Source organism: Mus pahari, chromosome 23 (genome assembly GCF_900095145.1).
Source record: "Mus pahari chromosome 23, PAHARI_EIJ_v1.1, whole genome shotgun sequence".
NCBI lineage: Eukaryota > Metazoa > Chordata > Mammalia > Rodentia > Muridae > Mus > Mus pahari.
Genome location: NC_034612.1, coordinates 19,530,859 through 19,551,912, shown reverse-complemented (window position 1 = coordinate 19,551,912; position 21,054 = coordinate 19,530,859). Strand labels below are relative to the sequence as shown.

The following is a 21,054-nucleotide window of genomic DNA, read 5'->3' as shown; positions in this document are numbered from 1 at the left end:
ACACATTCAGATACAGTGAAAGCTGCCACTGCACAGGCAGAGTCACTTACATCAGACCCAGGAGAAAAAAACAGGAGCAGCAGAGAGGCCTTGGAGGCAGAACTGCACGTATGAGTCCAGTGTCAGAACCATGCCTGAGCACAAGAGAGCTCCTATAAGCACACTTGCCTTAATGCTGCCTGCTCAGTGCCAGCCTACTGGCTCAGTATAGCTCCTATAACTCTCCTCTTTGCACCTCTGAAAGCCACCATCCTCAATCCTTCCACATCCTCAATCCCTCCCCGAACATGGCTCCATCTGTGAGAGCACACACCAAACACAACCTTCTTGGCAAGAGCCACTGTTATTTAGGCTGCGGACACACAGAAAGGTTAGAAGTTGAGGCCAAGTGCTCCAGCTGGCTGTGAGTACCAGAGGAACTAAGTGGGTTTCATCTCCGTAACAACTTCTAGGCAAAGAGCAAAGGAAGCATCAAGGCCTGACAGCAACTCGCCGGTGTGCACGACAAACTCACAACTTCAAACTCTCTCCTTCCTTAGCGGAGCTTCTCAGCAACAGCTCTCACCCTCCCCTCAATCAAGAGCCAGTCCTCCCAGACATCAACTACACTCTGTGTCTGTGGAGAAGCGCATAGATTCTGGCTTCTATAGTCTCATAAAGATGAGAGGAGGGAAAGAGGCAAAGCACATATTTAGGAACTGTCTATGAAGGGAACCAAGGCTCCAGGAAGCAGACATTTTAAAAACCTAGAAAATCCAATCCTACTAAATTCCAATCAACACGACCAAACAGCTTCCAAATCTTCACCAACACTATTTATATACTAAAACAGCCACTGTTTGCTTGTGAAACCTGTAATGTAGGCATGTAGGAAAAAAAACCCTTCATCATCACATGGAACAGAGAAATTCAGACACCTCAGTGATAAAAAAAAGAAAGATACAGCTGTACCATAGGAAATGGCAGGCTTTGTGTTTCCAAACGTAAAGGAATAGCAATTTCGTGACAGTGTAAACACAGTCTAGTGAGGGAGGAGATAAAGACCTTCATCAGCTCTTCCAGACGGCTGCTCTTCTTGGAAGCAAAGAGAGACGGATGCAGGTAACTCCCATCTTCCTCATCATCTTCCTCTTCGTTGTCAGAGGTTGGCCCAGACTCTAGAATTGAATTCAAGATGTTGACTATCAGGTTTGATGACACACACTTGTAATCCCAGCATTCAAGAGGCAAAAGCAGGTAGACAGTTGTCACAAGTCTCTGGGCCAGCCTAAGACTCTACCTCCCAAAATTTATCATTTTGGTTTCATTGTTAACATGTGTCAAATCACCACTAGTCTATAAATATGCTCATCAAGATCATATTTAAAGAGATTCTGCTTAATGGCAGATTACTTGTAACTAATCCTAGCACTGGGAAGTGGAAGCAAAAGGATCAGAGTTCAAGGCTAGCCTAGGGTTCATTAGCTTCAGTTCCAAAGACCAAAATAAACACAGGGCAAGAGAGATGGCTCAGCAGTTAAGAATATAACTCTATTGAGGCCAGCCTGGTCTACAGAGTGAGTTGAGTTCCAGGACAGCCAGGACTATAAAGAGAAACCCTGTCTTGAAAAAACAAACAAACAAACAAAAACAACAACAATGAAAAGAATATAACTCTAGCTCCAGGGAACTCAAAACCTTGGCTTCCATTGGTACCAAAACAGATGTGGCAGAGACTCAAAAAGACACAAACACATACATGTAAATATATGGGTTCCACCCCCCCACACCCCCCAAAAAAACAAGGTTTGTGTGTAGCCCTGGCTGTCCTGGAACTCACTCTGTAGACCAAGCTTGACTTGAACTCAGAGATCCTCTTGCCTCTGCCTCCCAAGTGCTGGGATTAAAGATGTGCATCACTACAGTCTACCATATCAGAAAACAGATCTTGCTATCTTAAGCAAACAGATAAATCTTATATTAAAAATACAGATTGACTAACTTTGGGAGCCAGTGAGTTTGATCCCATAATTAATCTGGTAAAAGCAGACAAATAACTCCTGCATATTACCCTCTGACCCCACATGTATGTCATGGTAAGAACAGGCCCACATACAATACAAATAAGTAAGCATGAAAGAAGAGCACCGCCGGCTGGGTGTGGCAGCACAGGCCTTTATTCCCTGCACCTGGGAGCCACAGAGAGCTGGGTCTGAGTTTTGAGGCAGTTTGGTCTACACAGGGGGAGGGGAGGAGAAGTGGGGGGAAAGGAGGGGGGGGAAATGAATACAAATGAGTTGTAGAAAAACTTGGAAGGCCGACAAGGGCAGAGTCCTACATAAGTTTTTTTCCCTTGGGTATCTGTACACAAAGTCATGGGGTAATGTTCCTCATGGTTCTAGAGAGAAGGGAGTGCCTCCTCTTCCACTTCCCAACCTCCCTTTGACTGGAAAGCTATGATGGGATTTTTTTATATTCAAAATGGGCAAAAACCTTGACTCATGAAAGCAAACATGTCCTATGCACTGTGGTGCAGGCCCTTACAGAATAACCCGAAACAGTCTCCTCTGCAAACTGTTAAGCAGCCAAATGAGAGGAAACATTTGCATCCTGGATGACCACTTGGCTCTCACCGATGTTTAACCATCTGGAAAGTATGGACTGAGGACGGAGACCATGTGCCAGCAGAGCTAATCAGCGGCACAAGAATTCAAGTCTGGATTTCAGTGACACTCCTTTGAGAACGGGGACCTTCTCACTTCCATCCCCATCCCCTCCACCCTGATACAGGCCCACGTACTTTTCTTCTCCTCGCTCTTGCTCTCAGCTAGCACCGTGTACCGTCCTTCCTTCATGGCTTTCTGGATGAATTTGTAGTAGGGGTTGAGGTAGTGATCAAACCGCAGGAAGTCGAACTGTGAGTTCCGTGCTTGCTTGGCCTTCAGCATGATCTCGAACTGTGCTCCCTGCTTGCATACGAAGTTGGCTGTGCGCTCAATGATGGCATGCATTTTGGCTGTTGGTGGCTGGGGAAAAAGTCATGGTGTCAGTCTATGTACACACACACACACACACACACACACACACACACACACACACACACACACGATGTAATAAAATGAAACAGCTTGGTTTTACCGTTCCAATTTAAGAATAAGATATTTCAAGGCTAGCAAGGTGACAGAGCAGGTGATTACACTGAACACCAGGTCTGAAACTTGAATTCAATTACCAGAATCTATGTGAAAGGAGAGCTGACCTCTGACCTCCACTTGTGTATTGAGGCACATATGTGCCCACAATGTCCCCAGGTACACAATATACACTATTTTTAATACCAACAAAGAGAGTTTACACTAGAAAATTACATGGAAAAAATGCTTATGTAACTTCAGGACCTCATCCTTTATAAAGTGGCTTAATTTCTCAAATTTAGTGGCTAATTAATAACATCCTCCTCACTTTAAAAAGAAGAAATGTAAAGACCAGCAAGATGGCTTATGGGTAACAGTATCTGCTGCCTGATACCCTGAGTTCGAAATCCCTGGAAACCACATGGTGAAAGAAGTGACCCCTGCAAGCTGTCCTCTGACCTCCACATAGATGTGGTGGTGCACGGTGTGCCCGCCACTACCCAACAAATGAATTGTAATAATGCATTTTTTTGAAAGAAGAGCAGTCTCTACAGTTTTAAAGTTATTTGGCTCCTGAATAAACTAGGTTCCATATTAAAGGAAATCCAGTGTGGGACATAGGCCTTGATGAAGATTTTCACCAGCTCTGGCTTAACAAAGATTCATTTGCAAAATAGGCCATTCTATAAACATGTCAAGGATCAAGGATCACTTCAACATGACCCACAGAGGCAGACATGATTGTACCACTCAGGCTCTTGGTGGACCAGGTCAATTCACTGGCTTCAGTATCTTAAAAGCAGCTACTATGATGACGCTGTGACTACAGTAGCTCAAACACAGCACCAATAACTGCACAAAAACAAAGCGTCTTAGTTTCTGGTTTTGTTTTTGCTTTTTTCTTCATACTTTATTTATATTCTGTATGTGTGTGGGTGCTCTACTGGAAGTCAGAGGACAGATTGCAGGAGTCAATTCTCTTCTACCACGTGGGACCCAGGGGTAAAACTCAGGTTCTCAGGTTTGATGGAAAGTACTTCCACCTGCTGAGACATCTTGCCAGTCCCAAAATATATGAACTTACCTCATGACATACTAACAGGATAATAAAATATAAGAAAAACTGTTTCTCCTGGAGAAAGCCATTTATAATGGTTAATTCTGTCAACTTGACAAAATCTAGTATCATCTGAGAGATGGACCTTTGAGCATGCCTATCAGGGATTGTCTTGATTACCGTTAACAGAGGTGGGAAGACCTGCCCACTGTGGGTGGCACTATACCCTGGCTTGGATCTTGCACTGTAAGCAGAGAAGCAGAGCTGAACAACAGCATACATTCATCTCTCTCTGTTCGCGATTACAGATGCAATGTGACCAGCTGCTTCAAGCTCCTTCCCTCTTGCCTTCCCTGCCAGGATAGACTGTACCTTGATCTGTGTGTGTGAATTAAGCTCTTTCCCACTTATGTTGCTCTGTCAGGGTACTTTATCACAGGATCAGAGACTAAGGCAACATTCTCTGCATCTTTACTATAAAGATCTTAAATTCTCTTTCATTTAAAAATTCTCTTTCATTTCATTTCACTACCATTCCAGCACTACAAAGTACTTACTATTTAAAGAATATACTTAGAAAGCTTGGCATGGTGGTTTTTGATTCCAGCACTCAGAATGCAGAGACAGGCAGAGCTCTATAAATTCCAGGCTAGCCAAGACCATATATTAAAACCCTATCTCAAAACCAGAACAAAACAACAACTCCACAAGAAAAAAAAAAAAAAAAAAGACATCGTCATCAACAATAGCTAATAAGAACCGGGATACAACTTAATGGCAGAACACATGCTTAGCACCCACAAGGCTCTGGGTTTGAACTCTGGCACTAAATAATCACATACCAGCCCAAACAACCAACCAAACTACTCCCCTCCACCTGCAAACAAGCACAAAACTCAAACTAACAAACAGTGGGACAGCCACAGGACAGGAAGACCCTAAGGATAGATTTTTTCCAAGAGCTATGAGAAGTTCTGAATAGGAGAACAGGAAGGGACAGATCAGTAGGAAGGCAGTATAAATAGGGGGGAATCTGTGAGTCTTCCCAATGAAAAAGAAATGTTTTCCCCATAGGTCCAAATAAGTGCCAGAACAGTCACAGGACACACAGATCACGATAGAACTAGCAGAAAATGTGGCAACTGTCTCCCATTAATTGGGAGCTCTTCAAACCAAGCTTCAGAACCCTGTGGCACAAAGAAGAGGAGAGACATGGAACTTCGGCAGGATGTGGAAATTACCTGGAGAGTCACACACCGACACAAGACCTGGTGTTAGAGCAGCACCCACAGGTGGGAGATGAGGAGCCCTTCCTTTTCAGATGAATGGACAAGCCCAGGAAAAGGAAAAGCCCAGGGTTTCTCCTACATCACCTGACTGGGATTTGCAGATAGGAATGCAAGCAAGCACTGATGCACTGACACAGGCCTGGGGCATGCACAGCATGTCCACAGAAGAGCTTACTGTCACATGGAAGGCTACAATGTTACCTAAAACACCTAAGAAGCCTTCTCTCTCCTTTCCCACTGTCCAGAAACATGTTCTAACAGGCCTGCTAAGCAGCAGAATTTCTGGGCCCCTAGGCCTGACCAGTGGTGGGTTGCAGAACCCAGTAAAATGCAATGCTACCCTACAAGGAAGCTCATGAGTCCACGAGCGCCTGAAAGACATCATTCACAGGCTCAAGACTCATCACACTAGGTGCTGTCACCCGAGTCTGCCCTGCCTTGGGAGGGAGTGAACATACAGCCCGAACAAAGGACTCCGCACTTCGCCTTACAAGGTTCCACAGGGCAACCCTGCCAGCTGGAACGGGTGGCTAGCTCACGTGTGGGACTCAGGAGGACACAAGGGTTTAGATGCCTGGGAAAGAGATGGTAAGTACCATGTCAGGACACACGATAGTAAATACATATTTGGAGGAAAAAAACAAACAGGTTTTCTGATTTTTCTTCCTTTGGAGCAGAAAAACACATCCATAAAGTTAACATTAAAAAAAAAAGTCAAACTGGTGGGGTACACCTTTAATCCCAGCACTCAGGAGGCAGAGGTGGGCACATCTCTGAGAGTTTGAGGCCAGCCTGGTCAACAGAGTGAGTTCCAGGACAGCCAGGGCTGCACAGAGAAACCCAAACCCAAACCCAAACCCAAACCTCAAACAAACACTACCCCACCCCCTAAATCCAAAGTCAGGTCAGATCATCTGAAGAGGCCTGGGTCTACAGGCTCACAGGCATGGATCAGGGGCTGGAGAGTCAGTCATGCAGGCACAAGAGCTGGGAGGCAAACAGCAGGAAGCAGGTGCCTTGTGGTCACTAGGTTCTGCCCAACAGCTTCTGTAAACAAGAGCTCCGAGAGCACATGTCTTCTTATCCACCTCTAGCCCAGCCTTCCAGGTCTAGGTCTCCCACCCTCAGCTGCCACAGCAACATTCATCCATGTAAGCAAGCCACCACCTGTGCTTAGCCACCAACCAGAACTGCTACCACCAATACTGCCCTCCCAGGTTCTCCATCGCCACCACAAAGACTGTATTCAGTCCACTGCCTTCAACAAGCTACAGTTTTACCTTTTACCATCTACATAATGAAGGCCCAAAGCCACACCTAAAAGTGGTGAGAGTGATGGGGGGAAAGGCAAAGGAGACACTTAGCCAAGGACTCAAGCAGGCTCTTCTTTCATGAGCCACATGCACTGTATTCAGAGACCCCCACAAACCATGACACTGGAGAACTGTGGGAACAGAACAAGGCTCCCTTAACTGTCTGTGGGTTCAAGATAACCATTAAACAGATTAGTGATGTTTACCTTGTACACAGCAACAGGAACTAAGCCATCAACTTTCTATTGTACCTGTGAAGGTTTGTATACACTTGGCCAGGGAGTGGCACTATTAGGAGGTGTGGCCCAGTTGGAGTAGGTAAGGCATTACTTGAGTAGATGTGTCACTGTGGTCATGGGCTTTAGGACCCTCATCCTAGCTGCCTGGAAGCCAGTCTTCTCCTGTCTGCCTTCAGATGAAGATGAAGAACTCTCAGCTCCTCCTGCACCATGCCTGCTTAGATGCTGCCATGTTCCCACCTTGATGATAATGGACTGAACCTCTAAACCTGTAAGCCAGCCCCTATTAAATGTTGTCCTTATCATATATCATGGTGTCCTTTATCATGTAGCCTTGGCCATGGTGTCTGTTCACAGCAGTAAAACCCTAACTAAAACAGTACCTTTGTTTTTATATTTGAAGACATTTAAAAAAAAAAAAATCTTTTGTGTCAAAAACAAAAGGGCTGAGGAGAAGGCTCAGTCGATAATGAGCTTGTTGCAAAAGCATAAGGACCTGAGTTCAAGCCCTAGCACTCATGTAAAATGCTGAGCACAGTGGCATGTGGCAGAAATGCTGCACTGGGAAGGCAGAGGACAGAGAACCAATCCTAGGGTTTGTGGCTAGCCAATCTAGCCCAAGACCTGAGCCCAGGTCTCAGTGAGAGACACTGTCTCAAAATACGCTGAATGGTTTCTGAACCTGAGGGTGGCCTATAGTCTCTACTTGCAGAAGTACATTATGTACACACACACACACACACACCCCACCTCACACTTGAGAGACAAAAGAAGACCCCAAGTATGAGGCCAACATAGGTGTATGAGTTGCACTTGTCTCAAAAGATAGGTCAGGAGAAATGGCTCAGCATCAAGAGCACATACTGTTCTTGAAGAAGACCCAAGTTTGAATCCCAACACCTTCAGGCTCACACTTGCCTGTAACTCTTTCCTTCTGGCCTCCTTAAGCACCTGCATACACAATTAATCATAAATAAATGTATTTAGTATAAATTATAGGTAATATAGCAAATGGTTCTCTAGGCTCAATTTCAATGGGCCTCTAATGTAGAAGAGTCTGCTTTGGAACTGCAGAAGCAGCACATATCAGAACAAACAGGGAATGGAAAGATGGCTTATCAACTAAGAACTCTTTCTGTTCTTCCAGGGAGCCAGGCTTGATCTCCAACACCCATCTGCATTAGGCAACTCCAGTTATAGGCTTCTAAGGGATCCTGCACTCATGTGCACAAATCCCCATAGACATGTATAATTTAAAATGAATTTTTTTAAAAAAAATGAACAAAAATATGTATCACTGTAAAACTTAGGATATTAACTTCTCAGGTAAACATTTTCAGCAAAAGAGTTACAAGAAGGAATCAGGGAAATAAACCTGCCAGTAAGCACAGAAAATTCTACCCGGATTTGAAGACATCCAAAGGAGGGCAAGGTACCACCTTCCCTCCCAGGATTCAGGAAAAGAGCAAGAGCCTCAAGTCCATGCTGAACTGAGGGTGGCCACACCAGGGTGGAGAGTGTCAGAGGGACTGTGGGTGGGTCATGGTGTCTCCTGTCCACCTGATGATTTACACTGCCAAGCACAAAACCTCTAACAGTTATACTTTCATCACTTGCTACTGAGTGAAAATAATGTCAAAGAAGACACATTTTCCTGACACGGACCCTCGGGAACCCTTTCCAAACATGACTTATAAACAATGAGCTGGAGGCACATGCCTGTCACCGCAGCACTTGTGGGGGTGGAGGAGAGAGGATCAGGAGTTCGAGGCCAATCTTAGCTACACACTGAGTCTGAGGCCAGCCTGGGTTACATGAGGCTTAGTTTCAAACCTAATTTAGAAGGGGCCTGGTGAAACAGCTTAGCAGATGAAACACCAAACTGGAGCCTCACCGGAGACAGGCAGGCGCATTCAGAGCCCTCTCTCTGCTTTCCTCATCTGTGGGAGGGCGGCCAGGACACATCACATGGACCCAGTGAATGTGCGGCAAAGAGCAAGTGACTCTACAACTCCCAGCAGACAAAGCCAGAAGCAGAAACTTCACTGACCACAAGCCTGCCCCGAACACAACCGTTTCCACATCGGTATGTAGATGGCGGCATCTTAGCTGGGCCCTAGAGATCCCCACCGAACCCCACACAGACCCCACCAACTCCCTGGTGCGCTAGCTGCTCACGCTGCTGCCTTTCCGCTCTTCTTCCCTTGCCCCTCCTTTTCTTATTCTAAAACATATATTCTTAAAAAGTATATTATGTGTATGTGTGTGCGCCTTCAAGAGTTATCTGTACTGTGTATGCAGGGGCTTGAAGAGGATAGAGTGCATGGGGTCCCTGAACCCATGAGTTCACCTGGAACTGAACCAGGATCAGAAAGCCATCTATTTCTGAGCCATCTCTCCAGCCCTCCTCCTCGGTTTCGGAGATAGGGTCCCAGCCTGGAGCACTCAGGCTAACTTGGAACTTGCGATCCTCCTGCCTTAGCCTCCCAAACCCTAAGACAACAGCCGCACCCCCCCCCACACACACCTAACGTCCATTTTTCTTTAGAGGTAAGTGGGCTGTGCTCACATACACCTCACAAATGACCTTGCAGCACAAAGCACCTGAATGGCAGCTGGCTGCGTTTTACTCCACACTCTCACGCACCACGGTGAACAGCAATAAACAAGGCCAGTGGAGAGGCACACATACCAGCTCCACATCAGATGGGACACTCAATCCTAAAGGGGCGATGAAAGGCTCTTCATTTTCTTCCAAGTTTTCAGCCTCATTTTTTTCTGTTATAAATAAAAAAAGAAGAAGAAGAAGAACTTCAGCATGGTGACCAACCAACAGCAAGCAAGGATAGTGTGGGCTTTTCCTGACTCTGTACTGGCGCACTACTCCTTCTAGAAACCCCTTCTTCCAGCTCCCTGATCCACCCTTTGAAGAGCACCATTCACAGATTCCAAAGAGGTGGGGGGAGATGCAACAGCAGGAGCATGTTTCTGGGGCAGGTGGGAATCTGACTCCAGCCTAGGTCAGGGTTCTGGGCAGAGGTTTCTCTTACATCTGTCTCTGTCTCACTTCCCTGGTGTAAGGGAGCTAACTTTACATGGCCACCTTCCCCAGAGCACAATGCTTTCAGCTTAGCAGACACTTGGTAATTGTTCTGTAACTGTGTGTCTAAATGTGGGCATGGGCTTGCCACAGGGCATATGGGGACATCAGGGGACAACCTTGGGTGTTAGCTCTTGCCTTCCACTTGAGACAGACGCTCTCTGCTGTTTCTGCAGTCTTCAGGCTCTCACTCTACCTCCCATGTCCCATAGATGCTCCTGTTATCAATTTCTAGTTTGTACATGGATCCTCATGGATGTGAATCCAATGCTTCTACCGACTTCCTTAGACCCCTGATGACTGACCTTAAAGTCATTCATGTCCTCTGACATTACTATACACAGTGTATCTCTGCCTGCTCTGTGCTAACTGGGTAATTTTCCTAGCATGCTGGGGATAAAGCCTAGATCTTCTTTACCTCTGAGCTATATCTGCCTCTCCCGAGCCCCTGTTTAAGACAGATGCATTAAACTGGTGTCAAAACCACCTCCAACTATTTCTGTGGGTCCCAGATAGTAACAGGGGTAATAACCAAAGACTCAAAAGATCAATCCTGATCACCGAACTACAAACCAATCAAATCAGCTCTACCCAAGCAAACCACTCTCTTTTAAGAGTAATCAAGACACATTTTAAAATCTACTTTTAGCGTGTCCATTTTACATTCTTTTGTGTGTGGCTGCACATGTGTGGAGGTCAGAGAAAAACTTGTGGGAGTCACTGCGTGGGTTCTGAAGTTCACATCACTAAGAACTGCTAATGTGACAATGATGACCTCAGGGCTCACAGAAGGACTCTGCTTACACTCAAGTGCTTGGAGTTTTTGACAGCACTATTTTCCAAAGGTGCCACATTAGCCTAGGGAGGACACTGACTTCAAACTTTAATGTTATACTAACAGTCTTGTCTTTTCTTTAGTGTCAACAAGCCCCTTAAGTGTCTTTCCACTGGATGCTTCTGCAGGAAACAGGATATGCAGAAGAAATTCATAGGAGACATAGGAATATTAACAACTGCTAGGCAAAACTGACATGCAGATGTCCCCAGAATGGACACTGACACTATGAAAGTGTGGTGGTTAGAATAAGAATGGCCTCCATAGGCTCATTATTTGAATGCTTAGTCACCAGAAAGGGGCTTAAAGTCACCCCCTATAATGTTTCAAAGATTACAAGGATTAGCAGCTGTGGTCTTGTTGGAAGAAGAGTGTCACTGGTGGTGGGGTGTAAACTTACAAAAGCCCATGCCTAGCCCAGAGTTTCTCTGTTTCTCTGCCTAAGGAGCCCTTCCCAGCCAGTGCCCCAGCATCTGTCTGCATGCTGACGTGCTCCTGATCATGATGATAATAGACTGAAAGCCTCTGAAGTTGTAAGCTAGCCCCAGCTCACTGCTTTCTCTTCTAAGAGCTGCCTTGGTCAAGACATGATGACTAAGACAAGAAGAATGTGTGTCCAGTGCAGAAGCAGGATCCCATGATAGGGAACTCAGTGAGATCCACCCTAAGAGGAGCAGGCAAGAAGTCTCTAGGTCCAGGCAGCTAATCAATGTCAGAGGTCCTGTCTCTCCATTCTACTCACAGCTCAGCGCCTCGTCTCTAGCTTTGCTCCAATAAGAAAAGGGCCCAAGCTGGGCAGTGGTGGCACACACCTTTGACCCCAGCACTTGGGAGGCAGAGGCCAGTGGATTTCTGAGTTCAAGGCCAGCCTGGTCTACAGAGTGAGCCCAGGACAGCCAGGGCTACACAGAGAAACCCTGTCTCAAAAAACCAAAAAAAAAAAAAAAAAAGAGGAAAAAAAAAGGGGGAGACCCTCACTAGTGTCCCAGACGGTGGTGCTGTGGTCACTGCCCACCAGGGATAGGCCTTCCTTCCCCTCACCTCTCTGCTTCGAAGGCTCCTCCTCTTCCGTGGGCTCTGACGGGTCGTAATAGTCACTGCCGTAAGTGAACCCTACGGCACTGTAGTTCCCATCCTCCGCCAGCGCTTCACTCAATCTTTTGTATTCTTCCTCTTGAATAAAAATGAGAATCTTATTAACGAAAATGGAAGTTTACCGAGAAAAACTTCATACACTTCTAAAGTGCAGCTATCAGTGAACCATACAATACACTTTTGCAATCTTTTTTGAGGAGAAAATGTTTCTGGAAACGACACTTGGTATCTATCGGCATGTAGTTTTTGCCAGTATGTGTTTACCCACAGATAGAAGAATACACGTCTTTTATGGAAAATTTCTTCCTGCTGAGGAAATTTTGTGATTAAGAACTATATTAAAGATCATTAAGGCAAAGACAAGAACATCGATTTTAATTCATACAATACTGTTAAAGAAGAACAGTTAAAGAGTTTTGGTTTTGGTTTTTTTTTTTTTTTCAAATCCCAGTCTGCCCTCAAAAGCTGGGAAAATTCTCTGTGGCTCTACATATAAACTATCCTGAGGTCCTCTCAGAACGCAAAGACTCCTGTTTTTCCAATCCACTGGGTACTGTCAAGATAATATCAGAAAGAGTGAGTATAAAAATAAACGGGAGTAACTTTTTAAATACTTAAAATTGTAAAAAGGTGTGGCTGAAGTAAGTCTTTCTTGAGCAGTACCTTGCCTGGCCTCCTCCTCAAGCAAGTCCGTATGCAAGGCTAAATACCTCTCTTCATCACACAGCGCCTCTACCCGAGCCTCCTCTTCAGACAGCTGGTAGTCTCGGTTCCACGTGGCGTACTCAGCATCGTACGCAGAGAGGTCATGCAGGTGACCACGCCCGTCGTATCTGTAATGTGAACAGGCTGGTCACTGGAGGGAAGTCTACACCCATGCTGGTTGTGTGTGACACTCTATGCACATACTTACCAATTAAACTAATGAAATAAAAATATTAAAACAAATGCAAAGCTTTAGATTTATACTTAACGTGACTAGTCATCTCTCACCTACTTTTAAACTGGAGTAATCATAACATTGTCTAAGCACCTCTCTACAGCACAACAGAACTTAGAGCTAAAGGCAGACAATCCTTTAGAGCAGAAAACGTAGCCCCCTTGCTAGCAGTTCTTACCATGTATGCTTTGGTCAACCATTCAATGCCACTTGCAAAACAATATCTGTTCTCAGTAGTTAAATATTACAGCTTACATTCACACAGACCGAGTCCATAAATACCTATCCGACAGAACCAAACGGGCGAAATTTCCTCGCTTCGTCCTGCTAGTCCCGAACTCTCAGGAGAGATCTTCACCAAAGAAACTTGCGTCCATTGGAGGTAAAATCTTGGCTAGGCTTGCCCCTAGCCACTTGGCTGAGGAGAGAAGTGCTGGGTTATGTGGTAGAGAGACACACATACAAAGGAACAGTGACATATACATGCAGTTTAAGGAGGTTCACTGCAAACACGGCAAAACCATCAGAAGGCGCAGCATCAGTATGTCCCTTACACTTTAAATCCCAGGATGAAGACACATCGTTGTAGACCAATGGGTACTTTACCAACTTAGGAATAAGAAGAGCACGTTCTGCTATGTTTGAACATAAGACTCAATGGAGATGCTGTCACTGTACAACTGCCAGACAACAAGTGAGTTAGTGACGTTTAAATCTCAAATTTAGGTTGCATAGGTGAATGTGGAGTGACAAACCAAAGCTGGCATAATCTATTAATGTTGACTTTTGTGATGGAGACCAAATTAAGGAAGGAAAATGTACACCACAGGAAAAAGGCCAAAATTTCCTGGGAACCCCAACGGTTTCATTTTATTATCAAGATCTGCTTAACTTTGATGTAAACCTCCTTAACTTACAAATGTATTATTTTCAAATATTACACATATACATGTGCGGTGTTTGCTCCCCACCGGTTTTGGGAGGTCTAACTCAAAGCATGCACAGAATGATATGGAAAATGCATACGGAGTAGAGGTTTCAGCATTTGCCCAACTTTTGACAGCACACATCCCCACGAGTGCCTGGGAAGCAGCATCACTTGCTATCAACCGAGCGAGGTTCAAAGGCACAGCACCTTCCAGCAGAGTGGACCATCAGATCCTGAGCTGATCTGATAGGCCACACTCCCTTCACAAGTCCTTTCTTCCTAGATCTCTCCCCAAATGGAGACGTAAGGGATCGGAAAGGCCTACTGGTCATTAACCGTGTCCGTTCTGACCAGCTCACAGGTAACCCCTACAGTCATGCAAGTTCCAAGTCTTTGCAGCATCCAGTTTTACTTGTCTCAAACGATGGGTTTCCTTCACTTGGAGAAAACCACGCCACAGCTTAATGGTTGCTCACAGTTAGTCCTGGCCCCAGAAGCAAAAATCGCCCAATGGAAGGACAAATACCCAAACCCAGGATGGTGGAGAAAGAAAGAGAGACGGAAGAGATGAGGAGAGAGGTGGGGAGCAAAACACCCAATCATGTAATGCCATCCTTTTCAAATCAAACACCATCAGGAATCCACGTTCCCACCCCTTTACCCTCAAACTCAGGGCGCCCTTCAAGTGTGTGTGATTTGAAAAGAACCAACACAAAGGTATAAACCCAGCTCCACCCTTCTGGCTTTAGAAAACAGTGAAACCAGCTCTAAGAACGCTACCCCCTAAGAGCAAGGTCCGCAACGGGGGTCGACCGGCTTCCAACAGACAGCAACTTCACCCACTACCGCGGTTGGGCAAATGGTCGCAATAAACCGCGGGGAAGGGCTCGCCCGGACGCCAAAAGTCAAGCCGGCCAAGAGACAGTTCAGGCTACCTCACGGGGCGGGGGTGGGGTGTGTGGGGAGTCCAAAAGAAGCTTCTACCCACACGGCCTCGGCGTGCTGGCGCTTCGGAGGGACAAAAGCGCACTCCCGGGCTCCCTCCCCGCACGGCCAGCGGAGGGACAGCGAGCGGCACCCGCCCCACGGCGCGGGCGGGCGGGAGGGCGAGAGGACCCCGGGCAGCTTCCACCCGCGCTGAGTCGCCAGCGGCAGCCCGGGCTCGAGGGGGTTGCGGGAGCAGAGTCGATCACCTCCGGCGACGGGGAGGCGCCAGCTCTGGCCGGGAGCCTTAGGGCCGGTTTCACCGTCCCCTTCCCCCCGGACGCCGGGGAACGTGGGGGGCAGGGAGGCTCCCCCACCCCCCGAGTCCCCGGGCTCCGCAAAACCCCCATTTCTCGGAAAGTCCTGGCCATCAAGTCAACATCAGGCGACATCAAGCGGGCGAGGGAGGGGAGGGTCGACGGGTGGGGGGAGGAACCGACCTGTCGATGAGGATCTTGGGGTCCCCCATCCAGGGGATGAGGTGCTGTCCCTGTTCCTGGGCCAAAGCCCGCTCGTCGTCGCGGAACAACTTGCAGGCATAGCCGAAAACCAGAAGCTCCACCCGATTGCCCCCAGTGCCGGTGCCGCCGGGCCCGGCCTCCTCCTTCGCTCCGCCTTTCCTCTCCGGCTTGGCGCGGCCCCCGCCGGCACCGTACATGACAGCGTCCCCGACGTCCGGGACGGGTCTGCGGCTGGACCGAACAACGTCCCCGATGCCTCGCCTGGCCTACCCCCTCAGTCACAGGCGCCGCATCCTCTTCGCAACTTCAACACAGCCGCCATAGCGGGCCACAAAATGGAGGAGACGCAACTTCCGGTAGGAAGCCCGCTCTCTTTCCGGAGGTGAGAGTGGTAGATTCGCCACGTCCGCAAGCTCTTTGAACCGCTAGAAAATTAGGCAGACCTCCGTTTTCGTTGTCCAACTTGATCTTGAGATGGGGAGTTGTGTTTAGGGAAAGAAATTTATTTCTGCTTTTTTTTTTGGAGGCCTCCTAGGATGTGGCGAAAGCGCGGTTGGTGGCCGCGCGCCAACTCCGGCTGTGGTTGGAGGGGCGGCCGCCAGGTGTGGTGGCAAAGTGGGGATCTTGTTGGGGACCGCGTCTTTGCTGTCCTAGTGAGACAGTTTGCTCCTTTCTAACAGCCCGGTTTTTAGATCACTAGGAAGCCTAGCCCTGGCCGTCTGACTGAGGACGTTTCCAAGACTTGTGAGCCCTAACTCTTCGAGGTGGCGGCCTTTCAATGGCTAGGGGCTTCGGTGGCAGAGAAAGACTCCGGCTAGGAGACACCGCGGCGGGACGTTTCCTTCTGGGGAAGCAGATTCTTTTTTTCTTTTTTAAAATACAGGATGTCGCTGTGACCCAGATTAGACTCGAACTCTGGCTGTCCCCGCTCAGTTAAGATGCTAGTATTATCTACGTGAGCTCTGCTGGGCTGCAGTTTTTCTGGTGCCTGACCCAGATGTTTGGTTCCTTGCGCGCGGGGGGGGGGGGGGAATCTCCGTTATTTCTTTTTCCCCCTTTCAGTTCTGAACACGGACCCAGGGCTTCATCATTGCTAGGTAAAATACTATCATTGAGTTATATCATTGCTAGGTAAAACACTCATTGAGTTATATCTGCAGCCCTTTTCCTTTTTAGTTTCGAGATAGGGTCTTGCTTAGTACCCCGGGGTGACGTTTAACTTTAATTTTGTTTGTTTGTTTGTTTAATGTGTACTTACTTTGTGTGTATGTGTGTAGGGGACTCGAGTTAGGTCGAGTCCGACAGGATGGAAGGAGAGGACTTCTCAGCCACGGACACACACACCCCCGCCCCCCAAATAACTACTTTTTTTTTTTTTTTTTTTTTTTTTAAGTGGATAGTGATTTAGAAAAACAATTGATGTTGACCTCTGGCCTCCATGTGCATTTGTGTACACACGTGCACACACACATACAGACAAGTCCATACACCAGAAAGTCTACTACGTAAAATAGTTATGATGTGGAGAAGGTTGCTTTGCAGAAATGTTTGTGTCCATTTCAGAAACAGTTGGAATTTGTGTCTTAACCTCAAACCAAAATTCATTTAATGATTTTTAATTTTTAATGTAAAGTAACTCAGCACACACAGACACACACACACACACCAGTAGAGAGTGTCTCTTTGGAGCCTTGGCTGTTCTGAAATTTGCTCTGTAGACCAGGCTGGCCTCTAACTCCAATCATCCCGCCTCTGCCTCCCCACTGCTAGGATTAAAGGCACAGGCATGCTTGACCACCGCCAGATTCAAGTGGCAATTTTTCAAATTAAGCCACATAACTCCCCCCCCCCCAAATCTAGACATTAATATGATACTGAGGAATGATAAAATACTTGTGTGCCGCAATTACTAGATTTCTATAAGAGCAGGAAGCGTTCTATGTAGCGTAAAAACGCTGCAGTTCTTAACCATATAGTAGTCTCAGTTCTGAGCTGTGCCCTTTTAGGTTGTCTGGCATGATCCCAAGTCACACACTCCAGTGCAGTTGGCATGGTGTATGCTCAGAACCAACCAGGGCTGTGGCAACGTCACATGATACAACACTAGCTCACTGCCAGAAACACCTGACTTCATTATATGCTTGCTTGGGAATTTCAAAAAAAAAAACAAAAACAAAAAACAAAAAATCCTTTTGTACTCAGAAGCCTTTTGCTATTGTCTCTGACACCTACATTCAGTTACATGATCTCACCTGGGATATGGAGCCACAGTGTGAGGACTCACTGGGCCGGGGAAGACGCCTCAGTTGGTTACGTGCTTGCCTTACACACATGAGCACCTGAGTTTGATTTCCAGAACCCATGCAAAAAGTATTGGGTGTGATGGTGATTGTTTATAATCCTTGTGCTCTAGAAGTAGAGATGGGTTGAGGTGTTGGGATCCATGGCCAGCTAACCTGCCTGTTGTTCTCTGGCCCCCATACAGGCTATTTGAACTTCATCTAAGTCCTCCGTAGGAACCCAATGCCCTTTTACACTGTAAGTCAGTGACTCCTGACCCCCTAGGTAAAGACCTAAAGGCTGCCCTTTGGGACCACATCTGTGATGTAGCTGGTGCATACACTGTTACTTCTTGCCCCAGGAGGCTTTTTCGAGACAGAGTTTCTCTATGTAGCCCTGGCTGTCCTGGAACTCACTCTGTAGACCAGGCTGGCCTCAAACTCAGAAATCCACCTGCCTCTGCTTCCCAAATGCTGGGATTAAAGGTGTGCATGTGCCACCACTGCCCGGCTTTCTCTCTGATGCTTGGCTGACGGGTTCACAATGAGATCTAGGCTTGTGTTGTCCTGTGGGCTTTATTTGTGAGAAATAAATTGTTTTCTTGTAACTTGTTGCATGAGTGTTTTCTGCTTCACTGGCTTGAGACATACTGCTAGCTGGCGCACATGGAATGCACCTCACTTGGAGCTGTCGTGGCCTCTGTGGCTTCTGTGTTTGGAAGCCACCACTGGCAAGCCCTCCTGGGTCGAGTCCCACAATTTATGTTGTGTTCTCTGAGTTTATTTGAACTTTTTTTTTTTTTTTTTGGATAGGGGAAAGTTACAAACTAATATAGAAATCTCAATAGAAACTGCCCTGTTTTTATCTTCCGGGACCCTGGCTGGGTTTATCAGGAAACCTCTAGTATATAAAATTACCAAGAAGACCTGGACTCAGATTAGTCTTACTCCAAGGAGGTTAGAACTCTGTCTGGTGGCACACATAGTTGATGTGTACATAAGAACTACAAGTTCCATGGGCAATCTGCAGCTTCGCAGCTTTTTTTTTTTTTTTGAGACAGAATCTCACGTAGCCCAGGCTGGCCTCAAACTTGCTACGTAGTCAAGGATTACCTTGAACTTCTGATCCTCCTGCATCTAATTCCTGAGTGCTGCGATTATAGGAGTGCACCTGGTTTATATGCTTCTGTGGATGGAACCCAGAGCCTCATATGTCCTAGGCAGGCACTTCACAAACTGAACTGTAGCCCTAGCCCTAGACTTGGGTTTAACACCAATTTGAGAGGCACCTGGATTAAACAGCACCCTCAGAGCTTGCTAAGGCTGTTGCTCTCGGGAATGTGCGACCTATTTCAAAGGTATATACATAGGCGACCTTCTGACATCAAAAGGTACACACAGGTGATTTCACCTGGTGATTTGAGCTGCCTCAAAGATCCCCCCCCCAAAAAAAAACATTTTAGCCTCTGCCATCTTCACCCACGTAGCCAGAGTGTCTTAGTCAGGGTTTCTATTCCTGCACAAACATCATGACCAAGAAGCAGTTGGGGAGGAAAGGGTTTATTCAGCTTACATTTCCACATTGCTGTTCATCACTAAAGGAAGTCAGGACTGGAACTCAAGCAGGTCAGNAAGCAGGAGCTGATGCAGANGCCATGGAGGGATGTTCNTTACTGGCTTGCTTCCNCTGGCTTGCTCAGNCNNCTCTCTTATAGAACCCAAGACTACCAGCCCAGAGATGGCACCACCCACAAGGGGACCTCCCCCCCTTGATCACTAATTGAGAAAATGCCTTACAGCTGGATCTCGTGGAGGCATTTCCCCAACTGAAGCTCCTTTCTCTGTGATAACTCCAGCTGTGTCAAGTTGACACAAAACTAGCCAGTACACCAGAGACTTGAGGTCAGTGGGGTAGGTGGGAGTGTCCTTAGCAGCTTCTCTGCGATGGACTTAGAAAAAGGTGTACATGGCCTTAACTTCCTTAGGAAGAGGCTAAGAAGCTTACTCAAGGCCCCAGATCCTGACTAGCTGGATGAACATTCTGCTGTGGCCAAGGAAGCCCCATGGATCGTGTTCCACACAGAAACCAGAGCTGCTTGTCTCTGTTTTCACACAGCTTAAGAGTCAAGCTAGGGAAACACAGGCTAAACAACGGGTGTTGTAACATTTTACAGCTACATGCTCTTGTGTTTCCTTGGCCTGCCTCCAACTGTGGTGAAGGAAGGCCCTTAACCTCTGATCCTTCTGCCTCAAAGTGCTGAGTTACAAGCACGACACATCATGCCTGGCTCTATGTCAGCGGTTCTAAACCTTGGATCCTTCAATACAGTTCCTCATGTTGTGGATGACCCCCCCAACCCCCCATCCATGAAATTATTTTTGTTGCTACTTCATAACTGTAATCTTGCTACTGTTATAAACTGTAATAGAATTATCTGTTGTCTTAGGCAACCTTTGTGAAAGGGTCATTCGACCCCTCCAAAGGGATCTCGACCTATGGTGTTGGGGCAGGGAGTTTTGTGTATACTAAGCAAGCACTTCAGTTAAGTCCCAACATCTTGGTTGGCTGGTTTTGTTGAGATGGAGGTCTCAACAAAAATAGCCTAAGGTGACCTTGATCTTCCAGCCCCAGCCTTCAGAAACATGCACCACCACAAACACCCACCATCTTAAATAAAATAAACCACCTCAAAATAAAAGTGCCTTGGTTGCAGTGTGCCCCAGGCTTCGGGGTTTTGACAACTGAGTTTAGAGATGAAGGAAATGGAATCAAGCCAGAAGCAGTAGCTGCACCCTGGCTGGCAAAGGGGGATTTTATTTCTGAGGTAAAGACAGGAGCTTATCTCAAATCTTCACAATTAATTTCACCTCCCTCCCTGCCTTTCCCTCTCTTTCCTGAGAGCTCTAAACCTCAGGGAAAGAATAATAACAACAATTTTTAGGTCCTAACAACTATGTTTATATTTCTTTCCTTCTCCTCATCCCCAGGGAGTGTGAGGGGGCCTCGGAGTCAGCACAGAACACATCCAGACACCAGATTCTCAGTACAACGGCGCTTTATTACTCTGGAGGAGCAATCGTGTTTTCGGGGGTAGGGGTGAGATGGGGGTTGCCTGTGGGTCAGACAAGACAGCAGCAGGTGTTTCTGCAGGCATGGTTTTTAAAAGGAGAAAGAGAGAGAGAGACACAGAGAGAGAGAGAGAGAGAGAGAGAGAGAGAGAGAGAGAGAGAGAGAGAGAGAGAAAGTCTGTGTTAGGATGAGTCTGAAATTTCATCCCTTTCACAATGAAGGGTCAAGTGTTCCATTCATGCTGCACTCATTGCAGCTTCTCCAGAGTCTCTCAATGGTGACATGAGGTGCTTTCTTACAACGTGGAACAAACACCAGGCAGGCTGGTGAGGACCCTCCTCTGATTAGAAG

The 21,054-nt window shown here is 46.8% G+C and overlaps 1 protein-coding gene across 5 annotated transcripts in view; it reads right to left on the bottom strand.

Moving 5' to 3' along the window:
- Nucleotides 1-15,700, bottom strand: part of Sfswap (splicing factor SWAP) — a 71,551-nt gene extending 55,851 nt beyond the window's left edge. For 2 of the 5 annotated variants that reach the window (XM_021222717.2, XM_029533499.1), the window contains exons 1-6: nt 15,334-15,678; nt 12,705-12,874; nt 11,988-12,119; nt 9,704-9,789; nt 2,780-3,005; nt 1,045-1,157 (exon numbers count right to left, since the gene is read on the bottom strand). In XM_021222717.2, coding sequence (XP_021078376.1) covers nt 1,045-1,157; nt 2,780-3,005; nt 9,704-9,789; nt 11,988-12,119; nt 12,705-12,874; nt 15,334-15,551 — 945 coding nt within the window. In that variant the 5' untranslated portion in view covers nt 15,552-15,678. Of the gene's footprint in view, nt 1-1,044; nt 1,158-2,779; nt 3,006-9,703; nt 9,790-11,987; nt 12,120-12,704; nt 12,875-13,263; nt 14,973-15,333 lie in introns of those variants that run through there. The other 3 variants (XM_021222718.1, XM_029533501.1, XM_029533500.1) reach the window with 3 other exon arrangements.
- Nucleotides 15,701-21,054: the final 5,354 nt, after the last annotated feature.